Genomic DNA, 21144 nt, shown 5'->3' with positions numbered 1-21144 from the left:
AGTAAATATGATTCTGGACATTTGATGTGTGCTCAAAGCACCACAATGTACTGTGTACAGTATACAAATTACGACAAAACAAGTGTAAAGTTGAATAAACATGAATAAAAAACCTTTATTCAATCCTTTCCTTTCATGAGACTTAATATTTGCCCAGTTAGCGAAGACTAAGCTTTTGGTTTGTCTGTTCGAGAATGGAACTCTGACCCTTATCGAATCGCAAGAAATGAGTCTCCTTCTAGACATCCGTTTAACAAAAACAAAGGCCAGCGTCATGTCAGCAGCTCCGTTGACACACAGACACAGACAGGGTGTTGAAAACAGGTTTCTGCAAGCACAAAACGCTGAATCAGTCGTACAAACCAGTTACATGCCTTTACGTCTCGACTCGGGATTTAACATTGCAATTATATGAAACTGGTTTGTAAAACCAGTTTAAATTTGAAAACTGGTTTGTAAAACCAGTTTAAGTTTGAGCCACAAAAGCAACACAACCGATTGGTTGGCAGGATTAGGGGGAATCCCCAACTGGGTTTTCCACCTGTACGATTGTTGTATCTTCAAAGTCAACATTTCCTTGGTTAGTTTGTCCAGTGAGGCTCCAGGCACTGAGGTACGTGTATCTTATGTAACTAACACAGTTTCTACGTCATGTACAGTACAACACAAACCTCGCTAGCCCGGGCTCATGTGAACCTGAGGAGCACAGTTGTATTTGCGTCATGATAAGATAATTCTATATGGTCCGATAGCAAACAACAATGGCCACACGAGGGCTGAATTATCGATACACCTCAAACCGTCGGACCGTTCAATCACGTAATACAACGACAAACAGTACTCCACCTTTACCGTATAAATCGACTGAACCTACCCCAGCAATCTCTAGTACCTATGGCGTGTTTAACTTGACTAAATGTGGATTAAATCCATTAAACTGGCTTAACCTGACTTGGATCCATTAAAGTGGTAATCAAAGGTACTTAACATCTTCTTGTTTGAGTGAGTGAGTGAGTGCGTTTTGTTTTACGCCGCTTTTAGCAATATTCCAGCAATATCACGGCGGGGGACACCAGAAATGGGCTTCACACATTGTACCCATGTCGGTAATCAAACCCGGGTCTTCGGCGTGACGAGCGAACGCTTTAACCACTAGGTTACCCGACCGCCCCTCTTCTTGTTTGAAGCAGGATGGCATCATCTTGAAGGATCTCACGTAAAAACAGTAAACTACGTTTATAACGAACACGCCTATAACGAACTGGCGGATATAACGAACTGTTTTTTTTTGTCCCGGCCGTTTGCTGTATATATGCTGTATACATGTATATGCTTATAACGAACTACGGTTATAACGAACTGAAAATTGTGGTCCTTTGAGTTCGTTTTAACCGTAGTTTACTGTACGTGCAAAACGCCATCCAGTACAGAGATGTCGAGTATCTTCTAACAAAGCTACGAGTGGACTGACGTGACAGTTTTACAGCTCTGTTGACAACAGAGCACACCTGACCTACGCTGACGTGTGACGCTCGACTGCGGGCAACACTCAAGAGCCTTTAACTAGGTCACACGTTAATAGATAAAGGGTTGGGCTTTACCTGGAGGTTTCACTTTGTGTTTACACTGGTTGGTGGTTATTTATTCCAGTCAGCCTTGAACTCTGGTAGCTAGTTACTTGTACTGTACGCACATGTGTATTTGTGATGTAGCTCCCAATCTGTTGATATATGCGCTGGTTGATATATGTGTAGTTAGATATTGTTTATTCATAAAGTTGTCCTGGTGTATCAGATTAATGCAAGACTCGCCATTTTGTTACTTACAATAGTTAGAGCGATAGGAGCCAATGTCATGTGGAGTCTGTTTTGAGAAAAGGGATGAAAACCTTAACCATATGCATGCTAATGAAATTTTTTTTACTGATAAATTCCTAGATATTAACGCATTCTGACAACAGAGATATAAATGTGGTTATAAGAAGCATTCAAAATCGAATATAAACTTACGATTTTTAATTTGTGTAAGGGTGGAAAGGGCCAGTGTCTGTATTTTGGCCATTTTTGACCCTCAGGCATTTGCAGGGGATTTAACATGTGGGATTGATAAACTACTACTGAAAGTACAAACACATACTACTGAAGTATTTTTAAATGATATAAATTATTCCCAATTTGTTGAAATAATTGAAACATAATAATAAGGTGTCCAAACTTTCAAAATCTCTCTCAGACAACCAGTCTCAACCACACACGGAAATGAGAGCTATAGAATTTTAAGTAGCTATATTTCAAAAACGCACCAGTGAAAACATACAATATTCTTTCTACAGATAGACAATATCTCGTTGATGTTATTTATGCATTAATATGCAAAAAGGGCCAAAGTGCATTTTGGCCCCTTTTAGCTCTAAGCTCTTCATTTTTACAATAGATTACACATATGCTGTCACGTTAAGGCGCTTTTTTATCTGCAGAAATATCCCGATTGGTCCCAATTGCCCCATACTTGTCATCAGGGCAGATTACAGTGTTTATTTTGTTGTTGTCTAACGCCTCGCTTAGAAATATATCACGGCGCTCACGCCTCGCTTAGAAATATATCACTGCGCTCTGTGAATAATCGAGTTTTGCCCAGACGATCCCGTGATGTATTTTGTGAGCAACGATCCACATCCCCGCGTAACATGCGCAATCAAGCAAGTCACCAGGGAAATCTTTCTTAAATATTACAATGTATTAGAAACATTTACAGAATTATTCCAGACTCTGCAGTACTTATGAAACGTTTCAATTTGAACCCAATGTGTGATGTCAAAATACCCTTGGGTACAATAATTATTGTATATTTATATATAATATAGGTTCCCTAATTATAAGATGGCGGAGGCATCCGAGACACCTACGGTGAGAGGGCACACTGTTGCTGTCGGTGACCACAACAATATCACCGTGGTGCAGAACAACATCCCTCAACTGCCTCAGAGCCTCCCCCCTGGTACCCGTGTCCACGTCAGCTACGACATTGTCGTCGGCGCGGAATCTGGAGCAGCATCGTCCGCAGCAGAGGAACAAGAACAGTCCACTCCACACCAACAAGGAACAGGACACCAGGTGTGTGCTGACGATTTGTGTTTTAACGTGTTTAAATGTTTAATGTGTTCGTAGTGAGTGAGTGAGTGAGTTGGGTTTAACGCCGCTTTTAACAGTATTCCAGTTATATCACGGCGTGTCAGCTTAATGTGGGAGGAAAGCCCGAAGTGATGCAGGTCTTAGACGTTTACCACTTCGGTGAAACCCACGAGCACGAGCATGGTGCTGACAAACCTAGAAACATAATCGGGGTGAACAGGGATTCGAACCCACAATCATAGGTTTCTGGCGTGTCCAAGGGACGCAACTCTGCACATCGAATCGCGGCGCCTCAGTCTACTGGGCCACCCGTGCCCCCTAATTTGTTCGTAGTTCAAATATTGTTGTATATATATATTCAGAAACTGTCTTAAATAAGGGTGTCAGGATTAGCGTGGTTTGTAATGAATGGGTTTCACTGTATCTTTTTCGATTTCTCCCTAAAATAAATTTATGACATCAGATATCTTTTGTCCAGAGATCCAGTGCAGATCAACAAGCAGGACCTACTAGACCAGTAGGCCAAGGTCACCGGAACCAGACAGACAGAAAACGATTGACCAGACAGGCATCAGTGCCCAACACGGTTCAAGGTGATCCAGATATAGGCCAAGAGCAGCCAAGCTTTGTCCAGCCAGCCAATACCGATGGTCTGCCATATACGCTGTACCCTACAGGTGATCCTGGACCCGGACCCGCCGCCATGACCCCGGCAAGACAGCCTGCTTGCAGGACAGTCAGCACCCCCATCCAGGAGACCCATTCCCACGGACCCAACCCACCCGTCACCCGAGCCAACACATTTCCCAGTAAGTGACATCACATTCATATACCTCTACCGTATGCACGGTAGTGATGTAGTCTTGTTAAAGCGTTGGCTCGAGCCGCAAAAAATCCGAGTTGCGTTCATCCATTGGAACACTAATTACCCTAGCCAACGCGTTCCCCAGTAAGTGATATATAGCACTCTCACATGTGTCTCCTTTCATAACAGAGGGTGGAGGCATAGCCCAGTGTTTGAAGCGGTCGATTTGGCTTGTAATACACTGGTTCAGTTTCCACATAGCTTCACTGTAACATTCTGGGCGTGGCTTGGCGTGGTATTGCTCAAAATTAACTCAAATACTATTGATACGTCTGTTGCTCGATACTTGGAGTGGTGGAGAAACTGTTATTTCACAACGCAAAGATCCGGATTTCAAATATGTTCGTACCCCAGCAACGCCGATGTATTACGCCCCTCGTGTTCAATCATGCTGGTGTGTTTCTAGGTTGGTTGGTTTGTTGTTTAACGCCGCACTCAGCAATATTCCAGCTATATGACGGCGGTCTGTAATCAGTCTGGACCAGACAATCCAGTGATTAATATCATGAGCACCGATCCACGCAATTGGGATCGATGACATGCATCAACCAAGCCAGCGAGTCTGACTACCCGATCCCGTTAGGTGTTTCTAGGAGAAAGGCTTTACCGACTCTCATTCACAATAACTGTTCCTCGTGCCTTGCTATTGTAACCACACATCATTCACATTTAGCCAAAATGTCGTGACAGATTCATCGTAATGCATGTACGTAAGGTAAACCATTGTCGTAATTTCATACAGGTTAATTAACTTTGTCTCAATGGTAAAATGTTCCTTAAGATGTATTTCCTTAAAGAAGAGGAATCCGAAAAAATAGTTGTATGTTGAATTGACATACATTATGCATTTCAGAGCTAGACACAGACGTGAAGACTGCATACAACCGAGCAGATAGTATGGGCAGCCAACCTTACTCTCTGTCCCCACAAGACTGTCCACACCAAGGCAACACCCACGAACCCGTTCCCTGCCGTCCTCTGCCGAAACCAACCACGTCTCCGGCAACGTTGACGTCAATAAACACTAGAACTGCCCATGACGCTGCAACCCCCGAGCTGACTGACATCCTTGTGATGATCGTGCAGGACGTCCAGGTTGCTCTGGTCCTGGACATGGTGAACAAGAACATAAAGAGTGTGTCCCTTGCGGACAGCGCTGTGCGGACTCTGAACCTCAAAGGGACACCGATATCACTCGCTGCTTTGGATCAACAGAAAGTCATTGTAAGCTTCCTGGACATGAAGACTCTCAGTATCATCGATGTCAGCACGATGGTGGAGGTGAGGACTCTCCAGACTCCCAGGCTGTATTGTGGGGTCGCTGTGCTCGACAACGGGAGGATCGCTGCATGTTGCCAGGATAACCAGTCTGTTGAGATCATCAGCGTTCAAGGACAAGTGTTCGACACGTTCAGGCTTAGGTCAACTCAGCACCCGAGTGCGATAGCTGCATCATCTACAATAACAGTCTCCGACTGGCGGAGCAACACATTAGTTTGTCTGTCTCCACAGGGACAGGAACAGTCCAGTGTACGTCTGTGTGACAAGGGGAACTCGACACTGAGAGGTGTTGCTCATCATGGAAGTAGTACATTCGTAGCAGACGAAGGTGGAAACAGAGTCCTGAGGTTGGATTCCTGCGATATTTCTGTGAGTGTTGTGTTGAACAGTGGGGACACAGTAACCAGGCCGTGTGGGTTGTGCGTGAACAACAATGTGCTGTACATCGCACAGGGAGATGGGGTCATTAAGTATTGGGAAATTCCTTATGTTGCGGCTTTCAATACTCGAATGTAACACTCGAATGTAACACTCAATGGTTTCACGCCGCTTTTAGCAATTATACAGCAATATCACGGCAGGGGACACCAGAAATGGGCTTCACACATTGTACCGATGTCGGGAATCGAACCCGGGTCTTCGGCGTGACGAGCGAACGCTTTAACCACTAGGCTACCCGACCGCCCCGTTACACTTAAAACCTTGTATACCCGATACCCCACCATCCAGATGATGACGGTCAGGAAGAACCTATATGTTTCATAACCTTAGACGAGCCCGCTATTTTGACCCGGGGAATGCGGACTTCACGGCTTCAACACCAGCGTGTGAAAGAAAATAAATGGGACAGTTGTGGCACGGGGTCAGTGGTTCCTGTAGGATTTGCTTAATTAAACGACCCGTGAAGACCCGGGGTGGAATATATTGGTCTTCAGCAACCAATGCTTGTCGTAAAAGGCGACTATGCTTGTCATAAGAGGCGACTACCGGGATCGGGTGGTCAGGCTCACTGACTTGGTTGATGCATGTCATCGTATCCCAATTGCGTAGATCGATGCTCATCATGTCAATCACTTGATTGACTAGTCAAGACTCGATCATTTACAGACCGCTGCCATGTAGCTGGAATACTGCTGACTGCGGCGTTAAACAACAAACAAACAAAACGCTTAATTATAGGCGTTCTGATTTGGAATTCATCAAGTTTGAGAAGTTGTTATGATCAAGTTCCTGTGCTGTGTTTGTTTGGTTGTTTGTTGTTTAACGCTGCACTCAGCACTATCCCAGCTATATGGCGGCGGTCTGTTAATAATCGAGTCTGGACCAGAGAATCCAGTGATTTGTGCCTTGACTTCGGTGATGTCGGGATATTGTTTGCGCGGCCTTTCGAATGGAGGAGCGTTTTCTGATGGACTTTCAAATCCACTCCTACCAAATCCTTACGGTGGTGGTAGACGGATATGGCAATGAATATCAACCACAAATAGCTTTATAAACAACATGTTTCATGAATAAAGTTTTACAACCACTTTTTTAACATGTTTTATTTTACTTTCATTGTCGGTTGTTGCAATGAGGAAATTGCCTGTTCCGAGTCTGTTTGCCATCGAACACGTCCATTACAGTTTCAAAAACATTTGTATGCAGAAGATATGTCTTCGTAAAGTGTTGTAATCTTATCATCGAAGCCGGAAGGGTTACGGCCTAGAACATCATATCATAGGCAATACCATTCCTTGTCAAACTGACCCGTGAAGATTCCGGGGTAGAATAGGTCTTCAGCAACCCTTGCAATTGCTTGCCGTAAAAGGTGACTATGCTTGTCGTAACAGGCGACTACCGGGGTCGGGTGGTCAGACTTGCTGACTTGGTTGATGCATGTCATCGATCCCAATTGCGTGGATCGATGCTCATGATATCAATAACTGGATTGTCTGGTCCAGACTCGATTATTTACAGACCGCCGTCATATAGCTAGAATATTGCTGAGTGCGGCGTTAAACAACAAACAAACCAACCAAAGCCTTGTCAAACTACCGGATTTCCCCAAATAGACGCTAGGCCGTCCATTGATGTGGCGACATCCATTGACGCAACGTGTATTGGAGACCTGGCTTGTGTTAGAGAGACCCGTGATGATCCGAGGTAGAATAGGTCTTCAGCAACCCATCCTTGCCGTAAAAGGCGACTATGCTTGTCGTAAGAGGCGACTAACGGGGTCGGGTGGTCAGACTTGCTGACTTGGTTGATGCATGTCATCGATCCCAATTGCGTGGATCGATGCTCATGATATCAATAACTGGATTGTCTGGTCCAGACTCGATTATTTACAGACCGCCGTCATATAGCTAGAATATTGCTGAGTGCGGCGTTAAACAACAAACAAACCAACCAAAGCCTTGTCAAACTACCGGATTTCCCCAAATAGACGCTAGGCCGTCCATTGATGTGGCGACATCCATTGACGCAACGTGTATTGGAGACCTGGCTTGTGTTAGAGAGACCCGTGATGATCCGAGGTAGAATAGGTCTTCAGCAACCCATCCTTGCCGTAAAAGGCGACTATGCTTGTCGTAAGAGGCGACTAACGGGGTCGGGTGGTCAGACTTGCTGACTTGGTTGATGCATGTCATCGATCCCAATTGCGTGGATCGATGCTCATGATATCAATAACTGGATTGTCTGGTCCAGACTCGATTATTTACAGACCGCCGTCATATAGCTAGAATATTGCTGAGTGCGGCGTTAAACAACAAACAAACCAACCAAAGCCTTGTCAAACTACCGGATTTCCCCAAATAGACGCTAGGCCGTCCATTGATGTGGCGACATCCATTGACGCAACGTGTATTGGAGACCTGGCTTGTGTTAGAGAGACCCGTGATGATCCGAGGTAGAATAGGTCTTCAGCAACCCATCCTTGCCGTAAAAGGCGACTATGCTTGTCGTAAGAGGCGACTAACGGGGTCGGGTGGTCAGACTTGCTGACTTGGTTGATGCATGTCATCGATCCCAATTGCGTGGATCGATGCTCATGATATCAATAACTGGATTGTCTGGTCCAGACTCGATTATTTACAGACCGCCGTCATATAGCTAGAATATTGCTGAGTGCGGCGTTAAACAACAAACCAACCAACCAAAGCCTTGTCAAACTACCGGATTTCCCCAAATAGACGCTAGGCCGTCCATTGATGTGGCGACATCCATTGACGCAACGTCTATTGGAGACCTGGCTTGTATTAGAGAGACCCGTGATGATCCGAGGTAGAATAGGTCTTCAGCAACCCATCCTTGCCGTAAAAGGCGACTATGCTTGTCGTAAGAGGCGACTAACGGGATTGGGTGGTCAGGCTCGCTGACTTGGTTGATGCATGTCATCGATCCCAATTGCGTTGATCGATGCTCATGATATCAATAACTGGATTGTCTGGTCCAGACTCGATTATTTACAGACCGCCGTCATATAGCTAGAATATTGCTGAGTGCGGCGTTAAACAACAAACCAACCAACCAAAGCCTTGTCAAACTACCGGATTTCCCCAAATAGACGCTAGGCCGTCCATTGATGTGGCGACATCCATTGACGCAACGTGTATTGGAGACCTGGCTTGTATTAGAGAGACCCGTGATGATCCGAGGTAGAATAGGACTTCAGCAACCCATCCTTGCCGTAAAAGGCGACTATGCTTGTCGTAAGAGGCGACTGACGGGATTGGGTGGTCAGGCTCGCTGACTTGGTTGATGCATGTCATCGATCACAATTGCTGGCGATCGGTGCTCATGATATCAATCAATGGATTGTCTGATCCAGACTCGAATGTTTACAGTGCGGTCATATGGCTGGAATTTTTGGTGCGTGCGGCGTTAAAAAACCAACCAACCAACTAATTGCTTTGGCGACCGAACATGTAATAGAGGAAATATTAATACGTTTTACAGTGCCTATGGTTGATCGATAGGCAGCCATTTTTTATTAATCGATATGTAGGTTATCGATGCATTCGTCTAAGGTGCCGCGATTCGCTGTACAAAGTTCCGTCCCAGAAACCTATCATTGTGGGTTCGAATCCCAGTTCACCCCGATTATGTTTCTAGGTTTGTCAGCACGTGCACCGTACACGTGATCGTGGGTTTCACCGAAGTGGTAAACGTCTGAGACATGCATCACTTCAGGCTTTCCTCCAACAATAAGATGACACTCCGCGATATAACTGGAATACTGTTAAAATGGGCGTTAAACACAACTCACTCACTCAGGATGCACGGTAGGGCATTAATTGTTGATACACTTGTAGTCGATCAAGTTTTGCGAACACAATGCTATCATGGACCTTACATGTATGTATGAAAGCGTCCACTATTGGTCTTTGGATGATAGCGATTCTGTCAACAATTTGTTTGGCACTAAATTCAACACTAGTCCTGACCATGCTGTCTTGATGTTTATCGAGTAACAGACAGCGGTGAACAACATGATTTTAGCAAAACTCCAGATATACCACAGCAGGGGACATCACAAATGAGCTTCACGTTTTATATCAATGAAGGGAATCGAATCTGGAGTGACTGCGTGGATAACGAACGCTTTAACCACGAGGCTGCCCAACTGCCCCTTTGATTGCAGAGCAGACAGTATGCATGTCACCGCGAGAAGATATTTTGAAAGTACCGGTATCCACGTTAGGTTGTAGTTGATATATAACTTGGCTGCCCAACCAAGACAGAAATGGCTCTGGTAGACTTGTCACACGGAAGGGAAAATAATAGCCACTGTACTGCCTTCTCTGCTTTGTGTATACTTAAGCTATGTTTTTTGAAGATATAATGCCGACGATGTAAAAGCCTATATCGATATTTGATGACGTCAGCCATAAATCATTTATACCTTGAAATGAATGTGTGAGCTAGGATTGACGTCATCAAGATACAATGACAAGCGTTGGGTTCTTGGGACATGTTACTGCGATAAACCTATGTATAGATCAGTCACGTAGCGAAAAGGATTTATCTAAAACATCAATGGGTTTTTTTTCTTTCCTAAGATGTTCACATGTTTTTTTACTGGAGCACATGTTACAAATGAACAAGTATGGGTGTGGACAAGGCATATTGTTCAAACACGTTCAGTACTACCCTCGAACTATGCCAGTTGGTAACGCTGACAGAGAAAATTGTAGACAAGCCAGACAAAATAAAGCTTACCAATTCAGTCAGGGAAAGCAATATCTATCCCCAGCAAATTGTAGTGATGAAGAAAAACAGGTACTCACATACAAGCTGGAACATATTTTAGATCGAAAACACACTGAAGAGGTCGGCCATGCTTGATAGAACCCTGACAAGGGAGGGTAGAATAAAGCACTGACAGAATCCTGACAACGGAGGATAGACTGAAGCACTGAAAGAATCCTGACCAGAGAGGGTAGAGTGAAGCACTGAAAGAATCCTGACAAGGGAGGGTAGAATAAAGCACTGAAAGAATCCTGACCAGGGAGGGTAGACTGAAGCATTGAAGAATCCTGACAAGGGGGGGTAGAATAAGGCACTGAAGAATTCCTGACAAGGGAGGGTAGAATAAAGCCCTGAAAGAATCCTGACAAGGGAGGGTAGAATAAAGCCCTGAAAGAATCCTGACAAGGGAGGGTAGAATAAAGCACTGAAAGAATGCTGACAAAGGAGGGTAGAATAAAGCCCTGAAAGAATCCTGACAAGGGAGGGTAGAATAAAGCCCTGAAAGAATCCTGACCAGGGAGGGTAGAATAAAGCACTGAAAGAATGCTGACCAGGGAGGGTAGACTGAAGCACTGAAAGAATCCTGACAAGGGAGGGTAGAATAAAGCACTTAAAGAATCCTGACAAGGGAGGGTAGAATAAGGCACTGAAGAATTCCTGACAAGGGAGGGTAGAATAAAGCCCTGAAAGAATCCTGACAAGGGAGGGTAGAATAAAGCCCTGAAAGAATCCTGACAAGGGAGGGTAGAATAAAGCCCTGAAAGAATCCTGACCAGGGAGGGTAGAATAAAGCACTGAAAGAATGCTGACCAGGGAGGGTAGACTGAAGCACTGAAAGAATCCTTACAAGGGAGGGTAGAATAAAGCACTTAAAGAATCCTGACAAGGGAGGGTAGAATAAAGCCCTGAAAGAATCCTGACAAGGGAGGGTAGAATAAGGCACTGAAAGAATGCTGACCAGGGAGGGTAGGCTGAAGCACTGAAAGAATCCTGACAAGGGAGGGTAGAATAAAGCCCTGAAAGAATCCTGACAAGGGAGGGTAGAATAAAGCCCTGAAAGAATCCTGACAAGGGAGGGTAGACTAAAGCACTGAAAGAATGCTGACCAGGGAGGCTAGACTGAAGCACTGAAAAATTCCTGACAAGGGAGGGTAGAATAAAGCACTGAAAGAATCCTGACAAGGGAGGGTAGACTTTAGCACTGAAAGAATCCTGACCAGGGAGGGTAGACTGAAGCACTGAAAGAATCCTGACCAGGGAGGATAGACTGAAGCACTGAAAGAATCCTGACCAGGGAGGATAGACTGAAGCACTGAAAGAATCCTGACCAGGGAGGATAGACTGAAGCACTGAAAGAATCCTGACCAGGGAGGATAGACTGAAGCACTGAAAGAATCCTGACCAGGGAGGGTAGACTGAAGCACTGAAAGAATCCTGACCAGGGAGGATAGACTGAAGCACTGAAAGAATCCTGACAAGGGAGGGTAGAATAAAGCACTGAAAGAATCCTGACAAGGGAGGGTAGAATAAAGCACTGAAAGAATGCTGACAAGGGAGGGTAGACTGAAGCACTGGAAGAATACTGACAAGGGGGGTAGAATAAAGCACTGAAAGAATGCTGACCAGGGAGGGTAGACTGAAGCACTGAAAAAATCCTGACAAGGGAGGGTAGAATAAAGCACTGAAAGAATCCTGACAAGGGAGGGTAGACTGAAGCACTGAAAGAATCCTGACAAGGGAGGGTAGAATAAAGCACTGAAAGAATGCTGACCAGGGAGGGTAGACTGAAGCACTGAAAGAATGCTGACCAGGGAGGGTAGACTGAAGCACTGAAAGAATGCTGACCAGGGAGGGTAGACCGAAGCACTGAAAGAATTCTGACCAGGGTGGGTAGACTGAAGCACTGAAAGAATCCTGACAAGGGGGGATAGACTGAAGCACTGAAAGAATGCTGACCAGGGAGGGTAGACTGAAGCACTGAAAGAATCCTGACAAGGGGGGATAGACTGAAGCACTGAAAGAATGCTGACAAGGGGGGATAGACTGAAGCACTGAAAGAATCCTGACAAGGGAGGATAGACTGAAGCACTGAAAGAATGCTGACAAGGGGGATAGACTGAAGCACTGAAAGAATCCTGACAAGGGAGGATAGACTAAAGCACTGAAAGAATCCTGACACCTTTAGTGTTAACAGTCAATAAAGTGTGCAACTACTGAAATACAGATATGATGAAAGGCTGTGATAAATGTTATGACATGATAAAACAGAAGTAAGTTGAGTGTGCATTACCTTCTCTTACGTCATACACTTGAACTTCACAGAGTTGGAAGAAGTCATTATTTTCCTGAATCCTCGGATTCCATATCCTGACGAATCTCCCCAGTACAGGAGTATCACATGCAATGGTTTCAACCGAGCCAAATGTAGAGGGGTACTTTTTGCAGACCGAGGCAGTCATCTTTGCATACCGAGATGGATTTCTGAAGTCATGAAGCCGATACCCTGGAAATAATGTTTTATGGTTATGAGCAATACATGCCAATTTTCTCACTTTCAGATGTTAGAACTGACACTTCTTACCATTGATTGGATTTCATAAGAATGCAGACAAGCACATCGCAGAGTAAGATTATGCTGAACGTTTCTTTGTGTATGTTGTAGACCTGCACGTTTTGAAGCAGTGTCTGATATAACATCCAGTATGTAATATAAACCCCAGACCTCTAAGTGAAGGATAAAGCACGCCCTAGTTTTTGTTTTATATTTACAACCCGCATCCGCATGATAAAACCGAGGGGCGTCAACGTCAGCGATTTATCAGGGCCTCTGTAGCCTTGTGGCACGCTCACTGGGTTTCAGATGTAAAGGTTGCGTGTTCGATTCTCAGGAATATGAAGAAAACTTTTGTCATTTGATTTTACATTGCATTACATGTTACAATCGGAACGGATGTTGTATCAATAAAATATCCCGGACATTATAACACATTATATAGCAAATCGTATAAAATGGTGTATCGTATAAAATCCCGGGCATATTATATGAAATCTCAGCGATATTCCAACGATACAACAGCGGGGAACACCAGAAATAGGCTTCATACATTGTATCCATGTGGTGAATCGAGTCTTTGGCATGAACAGCGGACCCTGTAATTACTAGGCTACCACATCGCCTCTTATGGTCAATAGAAGGAAAGGGTGGCTTCACTAAAGGGACTTACCAAAGTCATCGCCTCTATTGAAGATGGTGAGTTGATGGATGTGGTACTGCCGGAGAAGGTCGACAACAAACCAGGGTGACCAGTCGTCAAAGCCAGTGACCTTACGCCTGCTGTGTGTCCAGTCGGTGGCATTGTTCCCGTCCACGGCAAGACCAGCTGCCGAAGATACACCTTCGTAAGTGAACTCACTGCTTGTCCGCGATGGCTTCACAGCAAAAAAAATGCAGTTTCCGGTATCCGGATACCTGCCGGATACCACCGGACACTTACCCAAAACGCGTCCGGGTATCCGGTGGCAGATACCTTGCCGGATACCAGATCTGTGGTATCCGGCATGGACACCTCACCGGAAAGTATGCCACCTGGAATCCGGGTATCCGGCACCGGATACCTCACCGGATACCTCAATCTGGGTTTCCAGGGATCCGGCACCGGATACCTCATTCTGAGTTTCCAAAAACATGTCACAATTTGGGGTGCATTTTGTTCAATTAAGTGTAAAACACCTAAAAATATATTGGAAACTAACCATGAAAATTGAACATTGCTGAAGGTATCCGGCAGGAATCCGGCAGGTATCCGGATGCAATTTTTCGAGATGTCTTTCTCCTAGTAAATAATGTTAGCCTGGGCATAGCAGATAGCTGTAGTAATACTCTGTGTTATTTTAGTTGTAAATATCCCCTTAAAGTTGAGATCTATGGGCATGTACTTTTGGTGAAAACATTTTTCAAGTTCATATATATTTCATTTTAGATGTTAAGCGTATTAAATGAAAACCATTCAGTCCTGGTATGATGGTATCCTTACATTTCATCTTCATATTCCCAGTTTGTTCTAGCCTAGTGGTTGAAGCGTTCGATTCACCACATCGGTACATTGCTTGGTGTCACCCATCATGATATTGTTGGAATTTTGTAAAGTGGCATAACACCATACTCAAAAAAAAAAAAAAAAGCTTGTTCATGGCGGTATTCAAGTTTGGAAATTCACACAGTTGAAATGTTAAAGTACTGTCATATGATGCAATCGATTTCAGTGTTGAACAATGAGGGATTCATTATTATCGATATCAAAATGAATGAACTTAATTGTCTGATTAACACATTGTTTTGTTCAGAGAGGCTACACATTCATGCCTATGCTAAATTAGGTTTCTGAACGACTACGTCTTTTCTTAATTCTTACTTAATGTCACTCTATTGTACTCAGGTTTACCGCATACAGTAGATCGGATTACAAATTGACATCAGTAGGCATCCTTGAGAAGCTAGACTATCTGTATGTTAAACACTTTGAACATCATGCCAATTACGATACTTACCACTTCTAAAAAAAATAAAACAATAGGTGTAGTCAGTAAAATAGACAGGGTATTGTTCTTTTGATGTATGCACAACAAACAACACCAGATTAACATGATACCTTGAATCAAATAACTCAACCCAATGCAATGCCTCTCTGTTCGGTCTTGAAAACAACATCAGACAGGAACAGTATTTGGAAAGCCTCATAATAATATGAATGCCGATGCCAATACATATCAAAGATTTTAAGAGACAGACCGTTTTAAATCCACATGGGTTCTATGATGTCTGATTTATTTTAGCAGCATAATGGTGTCATACAAGGCATCATTTTGTCCATAAATGTTATCGAGATAGTGATTTTACATTTTACAAACTGTGTATAAATATGATTGGTTGGTTGGTAGGTTTATTGGATTTGGCGGATGGGAACCGTTTTTTTAGCAGTATCAGTTCAATATAACAACATAAATCTAACTTTAAAAACAGTTCATCAAATCAGTGAGCAAGTGTCACAAATAATCATGACTTCAGAGAGAGAGGGGGAGAGAGAGAAGAGGGAGAATTATGTACAAACAGTTGCAATTTATATCATATAAAATATCATTTTTGATATTCTATTTTTTCATCACAGACGTCTCGACAAACATGGAAGAATACATCACAGCCACATTTGAATCCACTGAAACATCGAATAAATAACCAGTTATATAAAAAAGAACAAGTTTACAGGACACTGACGGACGTAATATCCGCGTCCACAGTAGAAGGGAAAGTGTTCAAGATAACAGTCTCATTAACAAATGTCTGTTTCGGAACTCCTGCGCTGCTTTCTGTCTGTAATAAGCAAGAGAGATAAATAAGTGGCATGATTACTACAATAAACTCCTATATGAATAGAGTGCGTGAGTGAGTAGTGTTTTACGCCGCGTTTAGCAATATTCCACCAACATCACGGCGGGGGACACCAAAAATAGGCTTCACACATTGTACCCATGAATTATATATCATAACAGGTTGGAGTTTGAACCGTAGATGATCAAGATGAGCTTTTTGATGTGATAGTTAATTCTATCCTAATGTAGCTATTACAATAGACAGGTGGCAAACGGATGTGAAAGTTTATTTGTTTGGTTACTGGTGAGGATGATTCTTTTTGTATGCAATTGTTTTGGGAAACAATTTATCGACAAAACGTTTGATCTATCAAACGTTATAATTATGCAAAGAAACATTCGTTAACATGTTTCAATTTCTCCATTTTATTGTTAAGATGTCAAGACATGATTATAGGATATAAACGTATCGTCCTGTTTCATATCAATTATTTGTCCCAAGTGATAGAAAGCGTCAATAGCTATATAAGTTGATATCAACTGTCGCCTATGTATAAGTTGAAAGCTGTCACAACATCCTTCTGAGTGAGTAAGTGAGTTGGGTTTAACGCCGCTTTTAACAGTATTCCAGTTATATCACGGCGAGTCAGCTTAATGTGGGAGGAAAGCCCAAAGTGATGCAGGTCTCAGACCTTTAGCACTTCGGTGAAACCCACGAGCACGGGTATGATGCTGACAAACCTAGAAACATAATCGGGGCGAACCGGGATTCGAACCCACAATCATAGGTTTCTGGCGTGCCCAAGGGACGCATCTCTGCACAGCGAGAATCGCGGCGCCACCACCCCATCCCCCGTCCCCAACATCCTTCTGAACTAAGAGGATCCTGAATTATTCGTGAAATTCAACCAAATGGAATTATGCTGTCAGGATACTCGCCTGTGTTATAATTGTTATATATTCACCTTGTGTCGTTGTAATACATCCTTTTACTTGGCCAGGAAATATGTCCTTAATGGGAGATATGCGTTAATGTTCATAATGGTTTCATACAGCAGATTGTGCAACACAACAGCTTGAGGAAAAGAGTTCACCATACCACTTTCAATAACATTTACTAGTTCAGAAACTCATGTGCATTGTCAAGTATGAGTTAGTTGTGAATGAGGTGTGTGATTAGAATGGGAGAGTGTATGTGACATGTCGTAGGAATTGAAATAATCAGGTCTGGGTGTTGGTCAGGCAATCCTTTGATTAAAAGAAGGAAGCTATGGTAGTAAGCACATTTGTGCTCACGAATTTGTAACAGAATTGTTTGATAGGCATTACTTAGAAGTTGGCGGATGCCAATGTAGGCACAATTTATGGATAACAACTTCTTTAATACTGTAAAAAGCGACGTTTCGGTCTAGATCATAATACCGTTGTCAAGCAAGACTGAATGAGGGACATTGCACAGAATATATATAGTAGGTGGGGGATTAACAGAAGAGGATTAACAGTAACGACAATTGCATACATGAGTGGGATAAAATGAGTAAGTAGTGGTTGTTACTGTTAATCCCCCATCTACTATATCTATTCTGTACTATTTGTGATGCTGAAATTCAGAATGTTCAAACCTTTAGTATACTCACAAAAAGGGAAACAGGAAATGAATGGTTGATTAAATTCAGAACTATTTCGTTCGAGAAAAGAGACGAACGTCTACAATCTGTCACATGGATCACACCAGCTATAGTGAAATAGAATAAATACAATGTACAAAGCAGCTTCATTGACATTTAGGTGCGAAAAAGATTTTAATCATTTATAGTTCTACCTAGTAGATTGTTCAGCAAGGTACACATAATGCATAGTATATAAAATGCCAGAGAACAACCACTCGATTATCTGCCGAAACAGATTGGTGAAAATTAAATGAACGGATCACGGAAAACCAGTGATGACACCAAGCAAGAGAAAGCACGTAGCACTCACATGATTTGCATAACAAAGTAAATGTATGCACATCAGAATTCCTGCCATAAGACGGCCTTTAAGCAATCGAATCTTCTTCCAGACTATCAAGTGATGGACAAGACAATTCCAATTTAGAAACACGATAGCGCATTTTCTGCTTTTTTTAAAATTAAAAACGACGTGTGTGTATGACGGCCGTAACATTTATTTTATAATTGATGAATGTTACTGAGCTTATGAAACTCGAGGACTTTAGTCCCAGAGCAGTAACATCGCCCCAGTATAGATAATGATGTAAGATGGTGCTCTGTAAGTGGGGTATATGTTAATGCAGAAACTAGTAATATTTCCTCACTTTTCCTCAACCTGAGACCGCCTCCGTGGTCTAGTGGTAGAGCGTCCGCCCGGAGAGCGGAAGGTCCGGGGTTCGATCCTCGGCCGCGTCATACCAAAAGACGTTAAAATATGGTACTTATCAAAAGTCACTAATGAGTCATACTCAAGCAAAATATATATTTATTGAAAAGAGCACTTTGCAATTATTGTAATTTTTAGAAGTAATATTTACCCTGTTACCCTGTCTGGCGGTCGGCATTAAGGGGCTTAAACAAGGACTGGTCGGCTCGGAGTCAGTATACTTTGACTGAGTGGGGTATTCATGTTAAACTGCGGCATGGTATCTCAGTGAGCTAGCCCTATAAATCGGCATCAGTCCGGACTAGTACAAGCAGCCACACACACACACACACACACACACACACGCACGCACGCACGCACGCACGCACGCACACACACACACACACACACACACACACACACACACACACACACGTACATGCACGTCGCTATATAAGTGCAATAATCTTGGACGCGACGTTAAACCCCATTTCACCTCACCTCACCTCACCTCACCTCACCTCACCTCACCTCACCCTGAGTCATAGTGGGTAAGCAGTACCGTATTTCCATATTTCATACATATAACGGGGAAGTTTCACAAATGCATTCTCCTATCTAGAAACAAACATTTTTTAAACATAACTTCCTTTTACTCAGGTTATGACATTGCTTTTTATGTCATGGTTTATTTCTGTGAAATTAGCACATAACGTCCTCTGCATAGGGAAGTGAGCTGAACGGCCCGTATAGTGATGTGTAATACATATTTGTTAACTTATTTCATAATCCATTTCACCGGCATCTGTTAATGTATTGCTAACGGACGATCAGGGTGTCATACCAAAAGACGTTAAAATATGGTACTTATCAAAAGTCACTAATGAGTCATACTCAAGCCAAATATATATTTACTGAAAAGAGCACTTTGCAATTTTTGTAATTTTTAGAAGTAATATTTACCCTGTTATCCTGTCTGGCGCTCGGCATTAAGGGGCTTAAACAAGGACTGGTCGGCTCGGAGTCAGTATACTGTGCCTGAGTGGGGTATTCATGTTAAACTGCGGCATGTTATCTCTGTGAGCTAGACCTATAAATCGGCATCAGTCCGGACTAGTACAAGCAGCAACACACACACACACACACATGCACATGCACGTCGCTATATAAGTGCAATAATCTTGGACGCGACGTTAAACCCCATTTCACCTCACCTCACCTCACCTCACCTCACCTCACCTCACCCTGAGTCATAGTGGGTAAGCAGTACCGTATTTCCATATTTCATACATATAACGGGGAAGTTTCACAAATGCATTCTCCTATCTAGAAACAAACATTTTTTAAACATAACTTCCTTTTACTCAGGTTATGACATTGCTTTTTATGTCATGGTTTATTTCTGTGAAATTAGCACATAACGTCCTCTGCATAGGGAAGTGAGCTGAACGGCCCGTATAGTGATGTGTAATACATATTTGTTAACTTATTTCATAATCCATTTCACCGGCATCTGTTAATGTATTGCTAACGGACGATCAGGGTGTCAGTCTTACAGTGTATGTCGTCTAAGTCATGATTATCATAGATTTCAATGTTCCCCTTCAGCACGACAAGGATTTACTTTTGACTTTACAGGATTACAGGATTTACTTTTGACTTTACAGGATTACAGGATTTACTTTTGACTTTACAGGATTACAGGATTTACTTTTGACTTTACAGGATTACAGGATTTACTTTTGACTTTACAGGATTACAGGATTTACAGCGTGTAACAGGGCAGTGGCAATAGGATGAAGTGAAACATCCTACTGTGCATTATCAGGATCATGGCTGCGTGTTTTAACGTGGAAACGTGGTCTGTTCTGTGCCATGTGTTGATTCTGACAGGTTGGTTTTCATAATATGACTCAGTTTATTTGAAGAGCTTAGAGCGATAAGGGCCAATATCATGTGGAGTCTGCTTTGAGAAAAATAATGGAAACCATAACCATATGCATGCTAATGAACTTTTTTTATTCACCGATAAATTCCTAAACTTTAACATATTTTGACAGCAGAACTATAAATGTTGTTATAAAAAGACATTCAAAAAAGGAAATATACTTACGTTTTTAATTTGTGTAAAGATGGAAAGGGCCAATGTCTGTATTTTGGCCCTTTTTACCCTTCGGTATTTGCATGGGATTTAACATGTGAGTTTGATAAACTACTACTGAAAGTACAAATACATACTTTTGAAGGTCTTTTAAATGAGACAACCTAATGCCAACTTTGCTGAAATAGTTGAAACAAAATAATAATATTAATGTGTTCTAACTTTCAAATCTCTTTAACAACCAGTCTCAACCATACACGGAAATGAGAGCTAAAAGGGCCCAAATCTAGCAAAGTGACTTTGGCCCTTTTTGAATTTGACTTTGGCCCTTTTGCGGAATATCAAGTAGCTGTATTACGGAAACTTATCAATGAAAACATGCAATATTTTTTCTTCACGTAGACAAGAAGTTATAGATGTTTTTTATTGCAATAATATGTAAAAAGCGCCAAACTTCATTTTGGCCCCTTTTGGCTCTAGTCTCTTCATTTGTAGAAGGTAACGTTGTGTGTGGTGAGGTGAAAAGTTGACAATAAATTCACACAAAGCCGTACGACACATACAGAAATAGGTATTGTTGGGGCAGGAATAGGTACAATAAGTATGATAATATAGTATTCCCTTATTATTGAATGACCTCACCTTTAAAATCCACAGTTTTCAAAAACACTAATTATGTATTTATTTGATATAATTTTATTGGCTTTGGCTTTTTTTATTCCAGTGGCGTCTTCTGACCTTGAACTTACCGGAGATTCGGTTCCTGCAACTGAGAGAAGCGTACTCACACTTTCCTGCAGCAGAAC

The 21144-nt window shown here is 42.6% G+C and overlaps 1 protein-coding gene across 1 annotated transcript; it reads left to right on the top strand.

The window, feature by feature from the left end:
• Nucleotides 1–484: 484 nt before the first annotated feature.
• LOC124149703 lies at nucleotides 485–6296 on the top strand. The gene is made up of 4 exons (XM_046521443.2): nucleotides 485–613; nucleotides 2880–3113; nucleotides 3610–3940; nucleotides 4850–6296. Exons 2-4 carry the CDS (start codon nucleotides 2880–2882, stop codon nucleotides 5791–5793), a joined length of 1509 nt encoding a protein of 502 aa, XP_046377399.2. The 5' UTR covers nucleotides 485–613; the 3' UTR covers nucleotides 5794–6296.
• Nucleotides 6297–21144: the final 14848 nt, after the last annotated feature.

Source organism: Haliotis rufescens, unplaced genomic scaffold, assembly GCF_023055435.1.
Source record: "Haliotis rufescens isolate VD_foot unplaced genomic scaffold, xgHalRufe1.0.p SCAF_18, whole genome shotgun sequence".
In the NCBI taxonomy this organism is placed as follows: domain Eukaryota; kingdom Metazoa; phylum Mollusca; class Gastropoda; order Lepetellida; family Haliotidae; genus Haliotis; species Haliotis rufescens.
The sequence above is the reverse complement of the archived record's forward strand: the minus strand, read 5'-3'. Positions and strand labels throughout refer to the sequence as shown.